This window comes from Pectinophora gossypiella, chromosome 2, assembly GCF_024362695.1.
Source record: "Pectinophora gossypiella chromosome 2, ilPecGoss1.1, whole genome shotgun sequence".
Taxonomy (NCBI): domain Eukaryota; kingdom Metazoa; phylum Arthropoda; class Insecta; order Lepidoptera; family Gelechiidae; genus Pectinophora; species Pectinophora gossypiella.
This window is the reverse complement of record NC_065405.1, coordinates 11,967,596-11,981,728: the sequence shown is the minus strand read 5'-3', so window position 1 is coordinate 11,981,728 and position 14,133 is coordinate 11,967,596. Positions and strand designations below refer to the sequence as shown.

Below are 14,133 nucleotides of genomic sequence, written 5' to 3'. Positions count from 1 at the left end.
AGCATTATAGCGTTATGCAAATTTCTTCACTGCATTAAGAGATTTTTTTCTTTGTCCAAAAAAATATATTACCTTACAAAAGTGAGGTATTAGGATGCTCTCAACGATAAAAAAAATACAGTTACGAAAGAGCACATACATAATTTTGGTACCACCAGTAAATGATAACATTGGCGATATTTATGTCAAATAATAACACAAATATATGATATAAGGTATGAATATTAATATGAAATCGCTTGTTTGTTCGCACGGTCACTAGACGTTTGTGGCGAGTAGCCGACGCCCTGAGGACCGTAAGTACGGCGCCCTGCATGCCTACTGACATTTAGCACTTGTTATCATTTCTTGAGTGACCGAAATCATGTAGTTTTCCGTAGGTAGCACCTTAGTTTTAATTATTATTGCTACTAAGATAAAGCTGGTCTGATACTTATTAAAATATATTATACTAGTGCTATTAGAACTGCTCTATCAATTTTTTAAGGCTATCTCGTTTAAATATTTTGAATAGTGATTAGTATACAGGGTGTAAGAGACATCGTAACGAATACTGAGGGGAATTATTCAGACCATGATTCTGAGTTGATATCAAGTGGATTTTCTGTCAAAAATTCATGAAAATTTAGTGTTTTTTTTTTAATTCTTTTCCGTTCCATGATTTTGCGACGGAAAATTCCACCTGATATCAACTTATGGCCTGAATCATCCCTTAAATTTTTCGTTACGATGTCACTAACACACTGTATATGGCCATCGCAGTTTTTTTTTGTAGTTAGAGGTATTTTTGATTCCTGAATTTATTTTTTAATCAGTTCGAGCTATAGTTGTTTTCTGCGTATTTGTGTTCATTCCAATTCGACGGATATTTGTACCATCTATGCAAAGCTTCTATTATAAAATTCAGACTGAATTTAATTTTAAAAGGTACTATCGATTTAGCGTCATTCCGAATATGACTGGAATCGAATTTTGGGTTTATGGAGGATACAAAATTCAAAATTTAGAACATAATAATAGAATGTAAATGTGGAACGCGGTGCGAAACTTCGTGTCGTCATAATAACCGTGAGTATTTTCTTTGCTGCAGACGAGGAGCAGGAGATGACGGAGGTGAACGTGGGCGCCGTGGCGACGGGCTCGGGCTCCAACCTGTTCGGCGTGTCGGGGCGCCTGGCGTCGTGGGTGCGCGAGCTGTCGTCGCTGCGCAGCCGCGCCTCCGACGACGCGGCCGCCGAGCCGCTGCAGCCCGCCGCCGCGCCGCCCGCCATCCCGCTCAAGGCGGGGCCCAACGGCGTGCTGCGCGAGGCGCCGCGGCCCGCCTGCTAGCGCCCGCCGTGCCGCTCAAGGTGGGACCCGACGGCGTGCTACGCCTTCTAGCGCCCGCCACCCCGCTCAAGGCGGGGCTCCACGTCGTGCTGCGCGAGGCGCCGCGCCCCGCCTGCGAGCGCCCGCCACCGCCCGCCGTCCCAGCTCCGCCGCCCGCAATCTACCTCAGGTCGACCGCGTCCGCGATCGACTCTTCGAATCCTAGATGTAAGCGTAGCTAGTGAAATAGCGAGCGACCCGAGTCGCCCGCCGCGTTGTTTATTTATTTGATACGTACGTTATACAGGCGCGGGCCGGGCCGCGGTGGAGCAGCGCCGCCGGCGCGCCCGCCCGCACCTGATTATATTTTGACTTTAGCGTAAATGTATCTATAAGTAAAAGTTCTTGAATCTTCTCTGCATTTACTACATTAATTTATTGCACACGGAGTGTGCTCTCGTGCAGAGGCGACGTTTTTTTCTAGAAGGTTAATCTAGTTAATTGTTTAAGAATGATGACGCGATGGACGCGTTTCTTTTCGTCTAACGATTCGTTTTCATATCAGGAAATTAATATTTTTGCTGAAGCGATATTGAGTCTATCTGTCTCGACGTGAATCCTATATAGTTTACCTCAATAAAAATATAGTTGTACGAGTGTCATTTTTGACATAAGCCGTTGTGCACCAAAATCGTTCGATAAGTCCTATTGTTGAAAATGTTGCAGTATTTACTAAGGTTACAAATTGTAGGTGACCGACGTGTTCTTATGTGCGATGAAATATTTAAGCACAAGAGTACATAAAACGACTGCAATGTTTAACAAAGACAACAGAATAGTCCGTTTGGTGCACAGCGGTAGCCTATTAATGTTAAGTTTACAGTGTAAGATGTAAAGTGTGAATAGATAATGTTATCGCGTAGATAAATAAGGTCGTGTACAAATTACTTTATTAATTTCTTGATATTTAACGAGGCCGGCGGCGGGCGGGGCCCACACGTGGCCGCAGCCGGCCCGCCGCCGCGCTGCTCGACGCAATCTAACGCAACTGTTCAAAATACTCAATCCGTTCACTTCACTACCTATTACTGTTCTACAAGTGACCACTAAATATCGATACATTCATAAATCGGATTTAGCCACCAAAGACTTGTCAACATTTAAAAATCTATATATACTGTTACTTATAGCTGTGTTACAATAATTGAAAATAACTATGTAGGCTTGGACATGTGCCCATGAAATAGTTATAGTTTGTTGCAGTTTGTTCATATATGAAGCTGAAATCAATGTGTTCCGTATCAATTACAATGCAATAGATATACCTGCCATTATTGTTGTTTGTATAATATATTATTACAATTATTGTTTAGTATGAAATATACTCTATAGTATAGCATAGCCAAATACTAGCTAATCGGGCGAGACTAGTGAAATGTAAACCAAGTTTTATTCGGTACTAATGTAGTCTCGTTCTAGCAGTCTTGGAAACAACATTTTAGCTTTAGATGAAATGTCAATGAACTACATATTACTACCCGACAGACGTTCTTACTGGTAGACTCGGTTTTATATGACTATGTACTGCATACTTATATATGTCTTGTAAAATAATATTGTCAACTCATAAATGTGAATCTAATCCATTAATCTATATTATGAAATGTATGTATTATATCATAGCTGGGTACCGTTAATCAAATAGTTAACTTCGTTAATCCGCTACAAAAAAGTTAGCCTCGTTAAACGTTACAATTCGGAAGTATTAAACGCAAGTAAACGTTAATCGTTAATAGGTGTGTTAAATTGCATATTTATTGCGTTGCGTTAATGAACTTATAAAACTTGTTGGTTTAGGTTCTGGAAGTTTACAGGTTAGTAATAAAACAAAATACTTGTATAATTCAAATATGTAATTTAATTGTTGGCATAAGGTGCATATTCCCTTTCATGAACATTAACATGTCGAAGTTCTCATCTGAAAGAGGCTCTTTTTAGTGTTAAAATGTCTTTACCCGTGGAAATCAGACGTTCAACTGCAGCGCTTGAGGGTATAGCAGTATTGCATAATGAATAGATTTATGAATATCTGTTCCCCGATGAATGCAGCATCTTTGAATGAGTCTTGATACCATGTCCAGCCACATTTTAACTAGACATTGCGCTTCACCCTGTAAAGAGTTGGAGCTCTTTGGTTTTTCTTTAGACTGAGTGACAGACAAAAAGTCTTCCTCGTCATCATAGTTGTTACTCACATTGCTCCCACCGCCACTTAACTATCTCTGTCTTTCGAATTTTCCATCTTCTACCTTTTTTCCATGCACTTTTTTACTGCATCCACTCAACTGCTGTCATATGTTTTGTTTCATACTTGTCTGAGCCTGTATTTGGCGCCGCGCCGTGGTGCCGTGCGGTAAATAGTAAGCATTGGATTAACGGAAGTTAACGTGTCCGTTAACATTTTTAAAAGTTAACTTAAAAGTTAATCCGTTAACCAAAATGTTAACTTCGTTAATTAACGAGTTAATGCCCAGCTATGATTATATTCAATGTTATATATGCGTTAAATATATCATATTATGTGTATGTATTGATATAGTTGAATGTGCGCGATGTCTTGGCATATAAATGAAATTGGGTTGGTATCAGGGTAGTGCCGCGGACTGTACGCATACTACGCAATGACCTGTGATTTTATTGACTGTATTCAAGCCAAGTATGTATGTTCAGTGGAATATTCCGACGTATACGGAGTGTACGGCCCCCACGCGTGAGTTCGATTCTTTACCAGTTACAAGGTTTACTGTACATATAGCATAGTATGCGTAATGTGCGATTGCGGATAAAATTCATACCTATGTATTAATTGTATTATCTAATCATAAATTTCCATATTGTTGTATTATATCCATTTTATTGACGACAATCATATTTCAATATTATATAAAATATACGCTAGCTACATTATACATGTTATTGTGAAATTTAAATGAATACTTAACTCTGTAGATTTTATATATTATAAATTCAACCAAAGTTACAACCCAATACTACAAACAATGTCGGAGCGTCCGCGCATCACGTCGCGGGCGCGGCCGGCTCTATCTATACGATAATGTGGTATAAGGGTATAAACGAGTGCCTTCAGACATCCAGCCTTCAGCGGAATGCAGGATTGTTGATTGTGTGAACATGCCGCCATTGCATAGATGGTATACGACTAGTGCGATTCCATTTGTGTGTGACGTGTTAAAATAAAATGTTACTCTACAAACGAAATGTATATTTTTTTACTTTATTTCAATAATGAACGATTCATTTGAACACAATCGAGAACCGTGCCACAGGAATGCAGATCAAGATGTTGGCTGGGCATGGGGCAATGTAATCCGAAAGGCTAGCGGGTAGTATTTATTTATACGATATAACGTGTATAGTCCACGACGCGGCCGCGCGGCCCTAGCGGGGTAGGCTGGGCAGTAGCGGCGGCGCCGCGGCCGGCTAGGTTACACATGTTGTGTGTCGTTGTTTGTTGGGGGCTCAAGGCACGTTGCATCGGTCGTATCATTTCATTAGTGGAAGTATTCTCCCTTCGATTTCAAATTAATTTCCAAAGTTCAAATCCAAATATTTCTTTAATTTTAGAAATTGCATAGTGCCTTTTGCTCAATTTATGAAATGTTGTAGGTACCATTAAGTATAATGTTAATGTTAGAGCCATATTTTTTGTTCCACCTTATCGCATGTGAACGTTCTGGCAGAGCGGGGGAAGCGGTCCGCGTGACGTGTGTCCGCGTGTCGCGCTGTGCTGGGACGCGTATGATGTAGAAGCAGACGCGTGGCCCGGCGGATGCTGCCGACGCGGCGCCACGTGGTGTCGCGTGGCGTCGCGTCACAGCTTCTGTACCGCGGCCGCGGCCGGGTCTCGCACAACGTTGCCTCACACAGCGTTCCCTGCGAGCTTTAATAATTCTTTATTAACTTTGCTCTTATTTTTGTCAGTATTTACTTTTTATTGTGATTTCCACCTAGTAAGGCAGTTACATTACCTCATTTTTAGTAATTATATTATGCATAAATTATTGACTGATAAAATAATTTCCAAATGATGTGTTCCTCGTGTGATTTGTGTGCGTGTTTATGTAATATGAAGTGTGGGGGTAGCGTTGTGCTCTATGCTCAATTTAGATACAATTTCACCAAACGATTGAGATAGTGTACAATTTTTATATTTAATTTAATGAGAAACAAGTACCTATTAATAATAATTTTAATATTTATATTAATAAAAAGTTACAAAAAATAGTAAATATTTGTTTCAATAACTCACGACAACCTTAGTAGGGGTTATTTATTACTCCTAAAAATTTAATTTATATGCAATTTCTGAATTTCTTTTTGCTGGCTGTGTTAAGTTTCTTGATGCCGTGTTTCTCTATCGTTTCTTTTACGTCCAGTTTTAGTGGTATCCTGGGTATTCTACCCGGCACTTTACACTCACACGGCGGGTGTCGTACGAAACGGCCTAAAATGCAATCTGTTCTGAAATAGCCCTCGTCACCGTTATCTCTCATTTCTTTCAACTGGTCTATATAATACGGTGGCAGACCATGTTCCTTGGCACCCATTATCATTACCTCTTTATACGCCCACGAAGGATAAAATTCTAACGGAATTACATCATTGTCACCCCTGGGCAATGGATTTATTTTCTGTATATAAGTGCGGCATTTTAAACTGTCTATATACGGCGTTATAATTGGCATGTACTTCACGTAATATTTTTTTGTTTCCACTCCTTTCAAACTGAGGAAAAAATAATAATGAAAAAACATTATTCCTTATTTGAGTACATAAATGCATTGTTAGAAATGCCGTGAGTTTAATTATGTAGAAATGTAAGTTAAAGCTCTTATTGTATTTATGATGGAGATGATTAGACATAAGCAGGGTGAACTACGGTGAGGAAAAAGCAAAGGTTTCTTAGCCTTGAAGTTAGGATTGAGCCACACGCACTTTCCTATACTTCTATCCTTTTCTCTTACTCAGAACCGTCATTTGCTAGAGCAAACAAAGCGACCGCACGCGGCAGATCGACGAGGCGATAGGCGATCCTCGTGACAGTACCTATGCCCGTTCCTAGGTTTCGATTTACGTGCCAATTTTCATCTAAATCCGTCCAGCAGCGTTAAAAGGTGACAGACAGAGCTACGTTAGCATTTATAACATTAGTATGGATAGTAACAGACTTACTGATCAAGTTTTGCCATTTCAGTGGTATCTATTCTATATATGACACCCCACACGTGGGCGTTCGCAGTGGGTACCATGGTTGCCGTGGGCCCTCCCCAGTACTTCGAGTATTTCATGAAATGCAGTCTGTAGTTCTATAATTAACATTAAGTTATTTTATTGATGACTTGTGACTATCTGCCCCGATACGTACTTGACTATAAATATGTATATGTAAGTACTGCAATTAAACCAATAGCTATTACATTTGTATAAAATTTCCTGTACCCAAGGTTGCCTGGATGGAGTCGCTGCATGAGCATGATTTGTCCCTTTCTTTCCTTATTTCTGTCTGCTATGTCCGTTGAACTCAATAATTTTTTTACTTCATTTAAAAATTTAAATTAACTTGTTTGGTTGATAAAACTTGTTACCACACCGTTCGGTTCATCATATCGATTATAAATATATTAAAATCTATAATTCAGACCATTGTTGGGAGTGGCTGTCCTAATGTTTGTGCACCTGACCATGCTAGAACTAAAGTGTGGTAGGTACCCTAATTTGTATAATTTAATAAACTCTTACGTCGGCGCGGCCTATGGACACAAATTCAGCTGATGGGCTTGTCATATGCATTCTGAACGCAAATATGTCGGTACCATAAGCGAAAAGTAAGTATGTGCCAGGTTTATACACTTGAGATTTCATCATTTTGTTGTTTTTATTGAAAAATTTAGGTTTCACTTAAAACTAATTTTTGTTGTAATGACTGTTTATTTTTTAAAGATTATCATCATTGAGTAGTTTTACATTGTCAAATACACAGAGAATATAATCACTATGTCAAATGTACCATGAAATTCTGTCATAAGTTGTAGAGCTATATACAACTTTCATGTACTACTGACAGAGTACTGGGGGGTTAAAAAGGCCACATCAAAGCAATTCATCTAAGAAAGCATTATTGCAATTTGACATTTGCAATTTGAAATTTGACACAATGCAAATGTCAAATAGCATTAATGCTTTTTTAGTTGAATTGCTTTAATGTGGCCTTTTTAACCCTCTTGGTGTCTATAGCACAGACTCTCAGATGATGACTAACATGTAAAATACAAAGTAAGTTAAAATATTAACTTGCAAAAACAATTTAACAAAATAAATGCTTTTATTACATAAACATAACAGTATTTACAAGCTCATATTCATATCACATGTCATAATCAGAAAATACAAAATTATTGTCTCAGTTTATCAAGCATCTCCGGTGAGGCTTCCTTCCCATTGTGGGGGATTTTCTTCAACTTCTCTATATAGTACTCAGGAATGTCACATTCCATTGCTCCATGGATTATCACCTCCATATAGGTTTTAGAAGGCTTTCTTTCATCAGGAATATCTTCACCTACTCCGCGAACTGGGGGGTTGTTTGACTGCTGGTATGTACGGCATTCAACTATTGTTCCTTCTGGCAAAACTATCTCCACTATTTTGGGGAAGTACCAGTTGGATTCGACACCTTCTTGCCTGTAGAGATTATAATATGTTATTCATATATGTACTCATAACAGGTAAGAACAAACAATTATAAAGCATCAAAGTTATTGACACTAAACATTATATTTATAATACTATTATACTTATTTCTGCTAATATACTGCCCCATAGAAGCAGGCAATAGTTTACAAAAGCAATTAAAATGACATCTATGTACAGAAATTACTTGTCTAAAGCAGGCATATCCTTGTTGTTCACCCTCCAGACAGCGCCCCACACGTGGGCACCTTCAGTGGGCACTATAGTTGCTGAGCATCCCCCCCAGTTGTCTGTATACCTGATGAAGTCTAATTGATGATTCTGGAATTTGCAAAATGAAGAATTTTTAAGCTAATAAAACTAATGAGTTAATAATGATTATTATATATAATACAATTATTTACTCATTTGCCTATTTGAACATGCTTTTAAAAAAAAACATTTTCATTAGGTTTTTTTCTCATTGAAATTTGTAATATAACCTCAAAATACGCTTATACCATAGCCGGCTTTTCTATTACGACTATTTACTTTACACAACCTGAATAATAAATGGACTTACTTCTAGTTTTCCAGTACCCAGAAACTCAGCAGACGGATTGTTTATATGAATCCGTTTCTTTAACAAATTACTTCCATATGCAAAATATAGGAAAGTGTCCTGCAATTGATTCATTGTTAATAGACGTGCTTTTCCCAGTTTCAAGAGTTGATTATTTAACTCCCAGTTATTTTTATATCTGTTATCTTATCAGCCACAAAGCGAAAGAGACCTTGGAAGCTGTAACTTTTAAAATAAATCAAATAAACAACAAAAATACACCTGCTGTCATGTCACACAGTGTCACTGTCAGACTGTCTGTCAGTGTCAAATCCATCTATAAGTAATCGAATACTTGTTTCGATTGTCTTACTGGAGTCATTCGATAATCGACTCGATAGGTGCGATGCGAACATACACATCGGCCCCGATTCCTGCAGACACCGCCTAATTTTATTTTAAGTTATATCCGTCATTTTCATATCCGTCGAAAAGGAAAGGGACGGATGATTCACAGCTCTTAATTTTAGGAAGAATGAGTAAATTAATGTGTCGGGTTATTGACTGACGTAAAATTTTTAGACGGTTGGTTTAGATTTGTGCTTAAAATTGACGTGTGTTCCATAAATTTTATGCTTGTCGATTACCCGTCCCTTTCCTTTTCGGCGGATAAGAAAATGACAGATATAATTTTTTTTTTTATTTTTTTTTTTTTTTTTTTTTTGACGTGACTTATTGTAGATTTGCCGCAGATGGCATTAACTACTTGGCCGGACAAATGGGGAGCGCTGAAGGCTCTCACCCGGTACAACGTTTAAGACAACAGGCCTGAGGGTGCCCAGTTAGGCGCGAACCTCGGCTCAGGGCGTCGTCTGAGAGGAAAAATATTTGAAAGAATTAATCGACCCTAGTGGGTCGATAGCGATAAGCGCTGAATGAGGGAAATCGTCGACCACGCCGGCGGGGTCGGTATCGGGGTCCTGAAGTGTTTGGTGTCACGAGCTGATTGGCTGCCTCTATGGCTAGAGTAATCGGGTCGTCGGGATCGTATATTACGTCCTTCGGACGCCGATACTTTTCTCAGATATAACTTAAAATAAAATTAGATGGTATTTACAGGAATTAGCACCATTATCCGTCTAGCTAGAATAGAATAGTCCACAAAGAGAATAATAGTTCACTACATTTGAATAGTCTTTCTTTAGTATAGTCTCTTGCCGGTAGAATAGCAGACGGCGCGCTATCTACTTATATTTAAATTTGACGTAGGAAATCATAAAACATAAACCGCCTATATACGTCCCACTGCTGGGCACAGGCCTCCCCTCAATCAACCGGAGGGGGTATGGAGCATACTCCACCACGCTGCTCCAATGCGGGTTGGTGGAGGTGTTGTTCACGGCTAACAGCCGGGACCAACGGCTTAACGTGCCCTCCGAAGCACGGAATCATCTTACTTTTTCGGACAATTAGGTAGATGATTCAAGCCTGAAAAGTCCTTACCAAACAAAGGGCAGTCTCACAAAGTGATTTCGACAATGTCCCCATCGGGAATCGAACCCGGACCTCCAGATCGTGAGCCTTTCGCTCTAACCACTAGACCACGGAGGCGGAGGAAACCATATGCTTGTGATTTTGAACTCTTCAGCGATTTATTCAGCCACGTCAGTCATGTGTCTCTTACGCTTACGAATAAGCAGCTTGCTGAATTTGTGCATACGTATATACCTACATAAACTCAAGTCTGTCATTCCGCAGAAGTGAGTACTTAGAGCCTTTTTTTGACGTCACTTATTGTAGATTTTCCGCAGATGGCATTAACTACTTGGCCGGACAAATGGGGAGCGCTGAAGGCTCTCACCCGGTAGGTTCTTAGAGCCACATGCACACAGAAAATATCTTGCAGTCACTCTCGATATGAAGTAGATACTAAATAGTAAGTAATCAGTCCCTTGTCCATTCAATGGACCAACATTGTTTATTATTGGAAAGGCCACAGTTACAGCACAGCACTCATAGCGCCTCAGTCGGTTTTTACGATAAGCGTCTAAAGTGTCTGTCTTATTCGTGAGTGTCTTATTCATTACTTATATCTTTGTGCAATCAATAATTATTGATTGGTTGATGTTTTTTATTCGCGCCCGCTCCAGCAAATAGATAGGTATTTAACGGCGGTAGTGAATCAAAGGGAATCATCAGTTAGGACTCGTTTGTTAACAGTGAAAAGCGTGCTAGAATGCAGACGTCAAAAAAAAAAATTCTTATGGTTGGGTTGGATGGATATTAATTAATTTATGGTCAACGCCGTTCCTTCTGTATACAATAATTCTACTATCTATTCTGTTCTGCTACTTACTAATTCCCAAACCAGATTTCAAGTAAGCTTAACATAAAGAGACTGGATACAATGCTGCCTGGTCTGCATGACAACTGCGCCGCGCATTATATTGAGCGCTTCGACCAATAAACGATACGAATTCTATCAAACGGCTATTGGTCGAAGGCCTCGATATAATTCAACGCGCGGCGCGACTACCGTGCAGAGCCTACTGGATACCTATTACGTCTCTCGACGATTGGAAAGGGTTAGGTACGTACGCACCATACTCTACCGCGGGTCAGTGAACAGACATTCTGAACTGAATCAATTAAATCCCATTTATGAACTGACCCGATCGGCCATCGAACCAGGGACCTTTAGTGTGGTTAGCCAAAACCATACCGCACAGATATCATTATCCCCTAGCATTATCCACAGCGTCCGCTTACCTAATCTGAACATTTGACAGGTCCGATTTTTTACAGAAGCGACTGCTCGTCTGACCTTCTAACCCACGAAAGAAAAACCAGCCCAATATAAGTTAGGTCACATACCTCCGAAAATGCTTTCCTCGGGAATGCGGGTTTCCTCACGATGTTTACCTTCACCGCTGAGCACGTGATAATCATTTATGATACAAACATGAATTCGAAAACAAATTCGACAATCATTGGTTTAGGGCTGTGCTGGATTCGAACCTGCGACCTCAAAGTGAGAGGCAAGCGTTCTACCAACTGGGCTACTACGGCTGTACGGCGCACAGATATCAGACAACAATAAAACAGTTACAGTTTAGTGCACGAGTCATATAAGCCTCGTGAAAGCTGGGGAGAGCGGGGTAAAGCGGTTCGAGGGGGAATGGGGATGTTTGTCGCCGATACTAACGCGATTACGTCCAATCAGCAACGTCGCCTCCCTAATTGGGCGCACCCATAGGGCGGGCTTTTTAACAGCTTGCGCAAACATGGTCGGTGCATCGATTCTGCCATCCGTACTCCGATGCACGGTTGTTTGTTTGGTGTATTTGTCGCGAGCTCAGTTGTAGCTGTTATAGTTTAGTTGGGATGTAATTAAAGGAAATGTGGTACATACGACTTAAGTATTTTTTTTTTTCATTAAAAAATCTAGAATCTTTCTCTCGTCTGTGATTACTTGTCACTATGTTCACCCCATTAGGGATTACGGGCGTGAGTTTATGTATGTGTATGTTAAAAACAGTTGAGTGAACTCTGTTCACTATGTAAGCCTACCTATACTTTTTAGTTCAAATAATTTTCTATTTTTTTCTTTACAAAAGCATGATAATCCAAAACAACATTAAGTACCTATGACATTAGTGCTAGATAACTTTCATGATTAGGTATTCTTATTAGTAGTCAAAAGTTTAGGGTAAGTACTAAGGAATACTATGTTAAGGGTACTAGGTTCGCCAATGTTTTCAATTCTTTAGACGTACGTTTTGGGAGAGTGGTCATTTTGGGAGTTGCCGTTTTGGGAAGTGGACGATTTGGGACAGTGGTCTTTTTGGGAAGTAGACGTTTTGGACCTAAAGGGTAAATTATTCTTTATTCTAAATATGTTATTAGTCTAGGTAAATAATCAAAAAAATATGGAAAAAGCTGTTCTCAATCTTGCGGGTAGTTGGAAATCAACACCTCGGTCCCCTACTGCACAGTGTACATGTTTATTATTAACAGACATAGCAGTGCTGCAATCCATCAGGCCCGCAAATGTAGAAACAATGGGCATTACTTGCGACCCGCTATTCAGCACCCCTGATTTATGGCATGGCCAAAGATTAAATAATACTCACTACAGCGTTCGAAAATTGTGGAAAATCATTGTTGATAGTGTGGATGATTTGCAAATTTTCAAAAATCTTAGAAAATCGGGGCGTCGAGAACATAGGTCGTATAGCTACGACCAGTGGCTCAGATTTCTATTCGACAAAAAAAAAATAACCATTATAGACGGCGATACGGCTCACCTATCATGTTGGTCTTATAGAAAGTTCGTTGAGGTGTGAGTAGGCACTTAGTTCATATTCCGATGGATGTACCTCTGACTACCGCAATTGGGATATAGTCGTGAGGATATAGGCGTGATTAATAAATAAATACAAATAGTTTTATTTTCCAAATCAACATAACAATATGTGAATAAGTCTTCCCATTAAGTACTAAAGACTTGTGTCGGGAAAGTATTGGGTCCTTGTTTCTCAAACATATGTTAAGTTCACACTTCATATCAAGCTTAAGTAAGTAATAATTCCTATAGGGTGACTTTATTCTTTCGCACCAGAGATATGGGGATCTCTGTTAACCCTTAATCTGTCGAAACAAGGTCCATCCAGACACAATAAATTTTATAGTATTCTGAAAGTTAATCAAGCCACTTGACTGTAGCATGAATTCATCATCACTAATTTAAGAGCCACGCTCTTGTCGTGTAGTATTTTCCATGCTACTTTTTAGGGAAAAATAGACGAGTGGTTTCCCTCTTGCCTTCCACCTCGACATGAAATATTGTACCTACATTAAAAAAAAAAACTTGTTTTACCTATAATACAACAAAACAAATGGGAATCTGAAGATACAAATGGAATAACAAAGAATTTAAGAACAAATAAGTAATAAAGGTATACTTCCTCTAATATATTTAAATACACGGCTATATACATAGGCAATCAGTATTTACAGAGTAGGTATCAGTAATAATGGAGTTAAATCTAAATCTTAAAATTATGGTAGTAAAGAGTAAAGTAGCTAACGAGTAAAACGAATATTATATTTAGTAAATACTTTTGTATAATATACACCTCTGCTGGGCTGGCCTTCAAAAAATCCTTATTTTTATGCCTAATTGTTAAACAAAAATATTTCATGTAGCTAACATCCAATTTTCTTAAATTACAAGTAAGTACCTAGTTTAAGATTTTTTATGCTGCCAGTTCAGTTCTTAAAGTCCTTAAATCATTTTATATTAATTTATGTATTTTGACAAGTAGTAAGTATGCTACTCAATTACCTAATTCGTAAAGAACAAAACGCAGCGTATTTTTATTTAACTTAAAAGAGCTATCTTTGGCTGACTTTCTACACCTTTCCAATGTTATCTAGACATTTTCTTATCACAGCTTATTAATTTACAAATATTCACAATACGCAGGTCAACAGATCGAATATTGGTCCAG

The 14,133-nt window shown here is 39.0% G+C and overlaps 2 protein-coding genes across 3 annotated transcripts in view; one reads left to right on the top strand and one right to left on the bottom strand.

Moving 5' to 3' along the window:
• The window catches only part of LOC126372783 (insulin-like peptide receptor), a 90,288-nt gene extending 84,670 nt beyond the window's left edge, over window positions 1-5,618 (top strand). For both annotated transcript variants that reach the window (XM_050018685.1, XM_050018674.1), the window contains one exon: window positions 1,091-5,618. In XM_050018685.1, coding sequence (XP_049874642.1) covers window positions 1,091-1,329 — 239 coding nt within the window. In that variant the 3' untranslated portion in view covers window positions 1,330-5,618. The remainder of the gene's footprint in view (window positions 1-1,090) is intronic.
• A 2,074-nt stretch (window positions 5,619-7,692) lies between these two features.
• On the bottom strand, window positions 7,693-8,927 carry LOC126376360 (gamma-glutamylcyclotransferase-like). Its single transcript, XM_050023683.1, has 3 exons — window positions 8,642-8,927; window positions 8,267-8,400; window positions 7,693-8,070 (listed from the first exon to the last, which is right to left on the bottom strand). Exons 1-3 carry the CDS (start codon window positions 8,753-8,755, stop codon window positions 7,782-7,784), a joined length of 537 nt encoding a protein of 178 aa, XP_049879640.1. The 5' UTR covers window positions 8,756-8,927; the 3' UTR covers window positions 7,693-7,781.
• Window positions 8,928-14,133: the final 5,206 nt, after the last annotated feature.

Coding starts and splice junctions, on each gene's coding strand:
- LOC126376360 (XM_050023683.1), bottom strand. CDS start 8,755: ATGAATCAATTGCAGGACACTTTCCTATATTTTGCATATGGAAGTAAT. Junction 8,401..8,641: donor TGGGTACTGGAAAACTAGAA/GTAAGTCCATTT, acceptor TGCAAATTCCAG/AATCATCAATTAGACTTCAT. Junction 8,071..8,266: donor GATATGCCTGCTTTAGACAA/GTAATTTCTGTA, acceptor TAATCTCTACAG/GCAAGAAGGTGTCGAATCCA.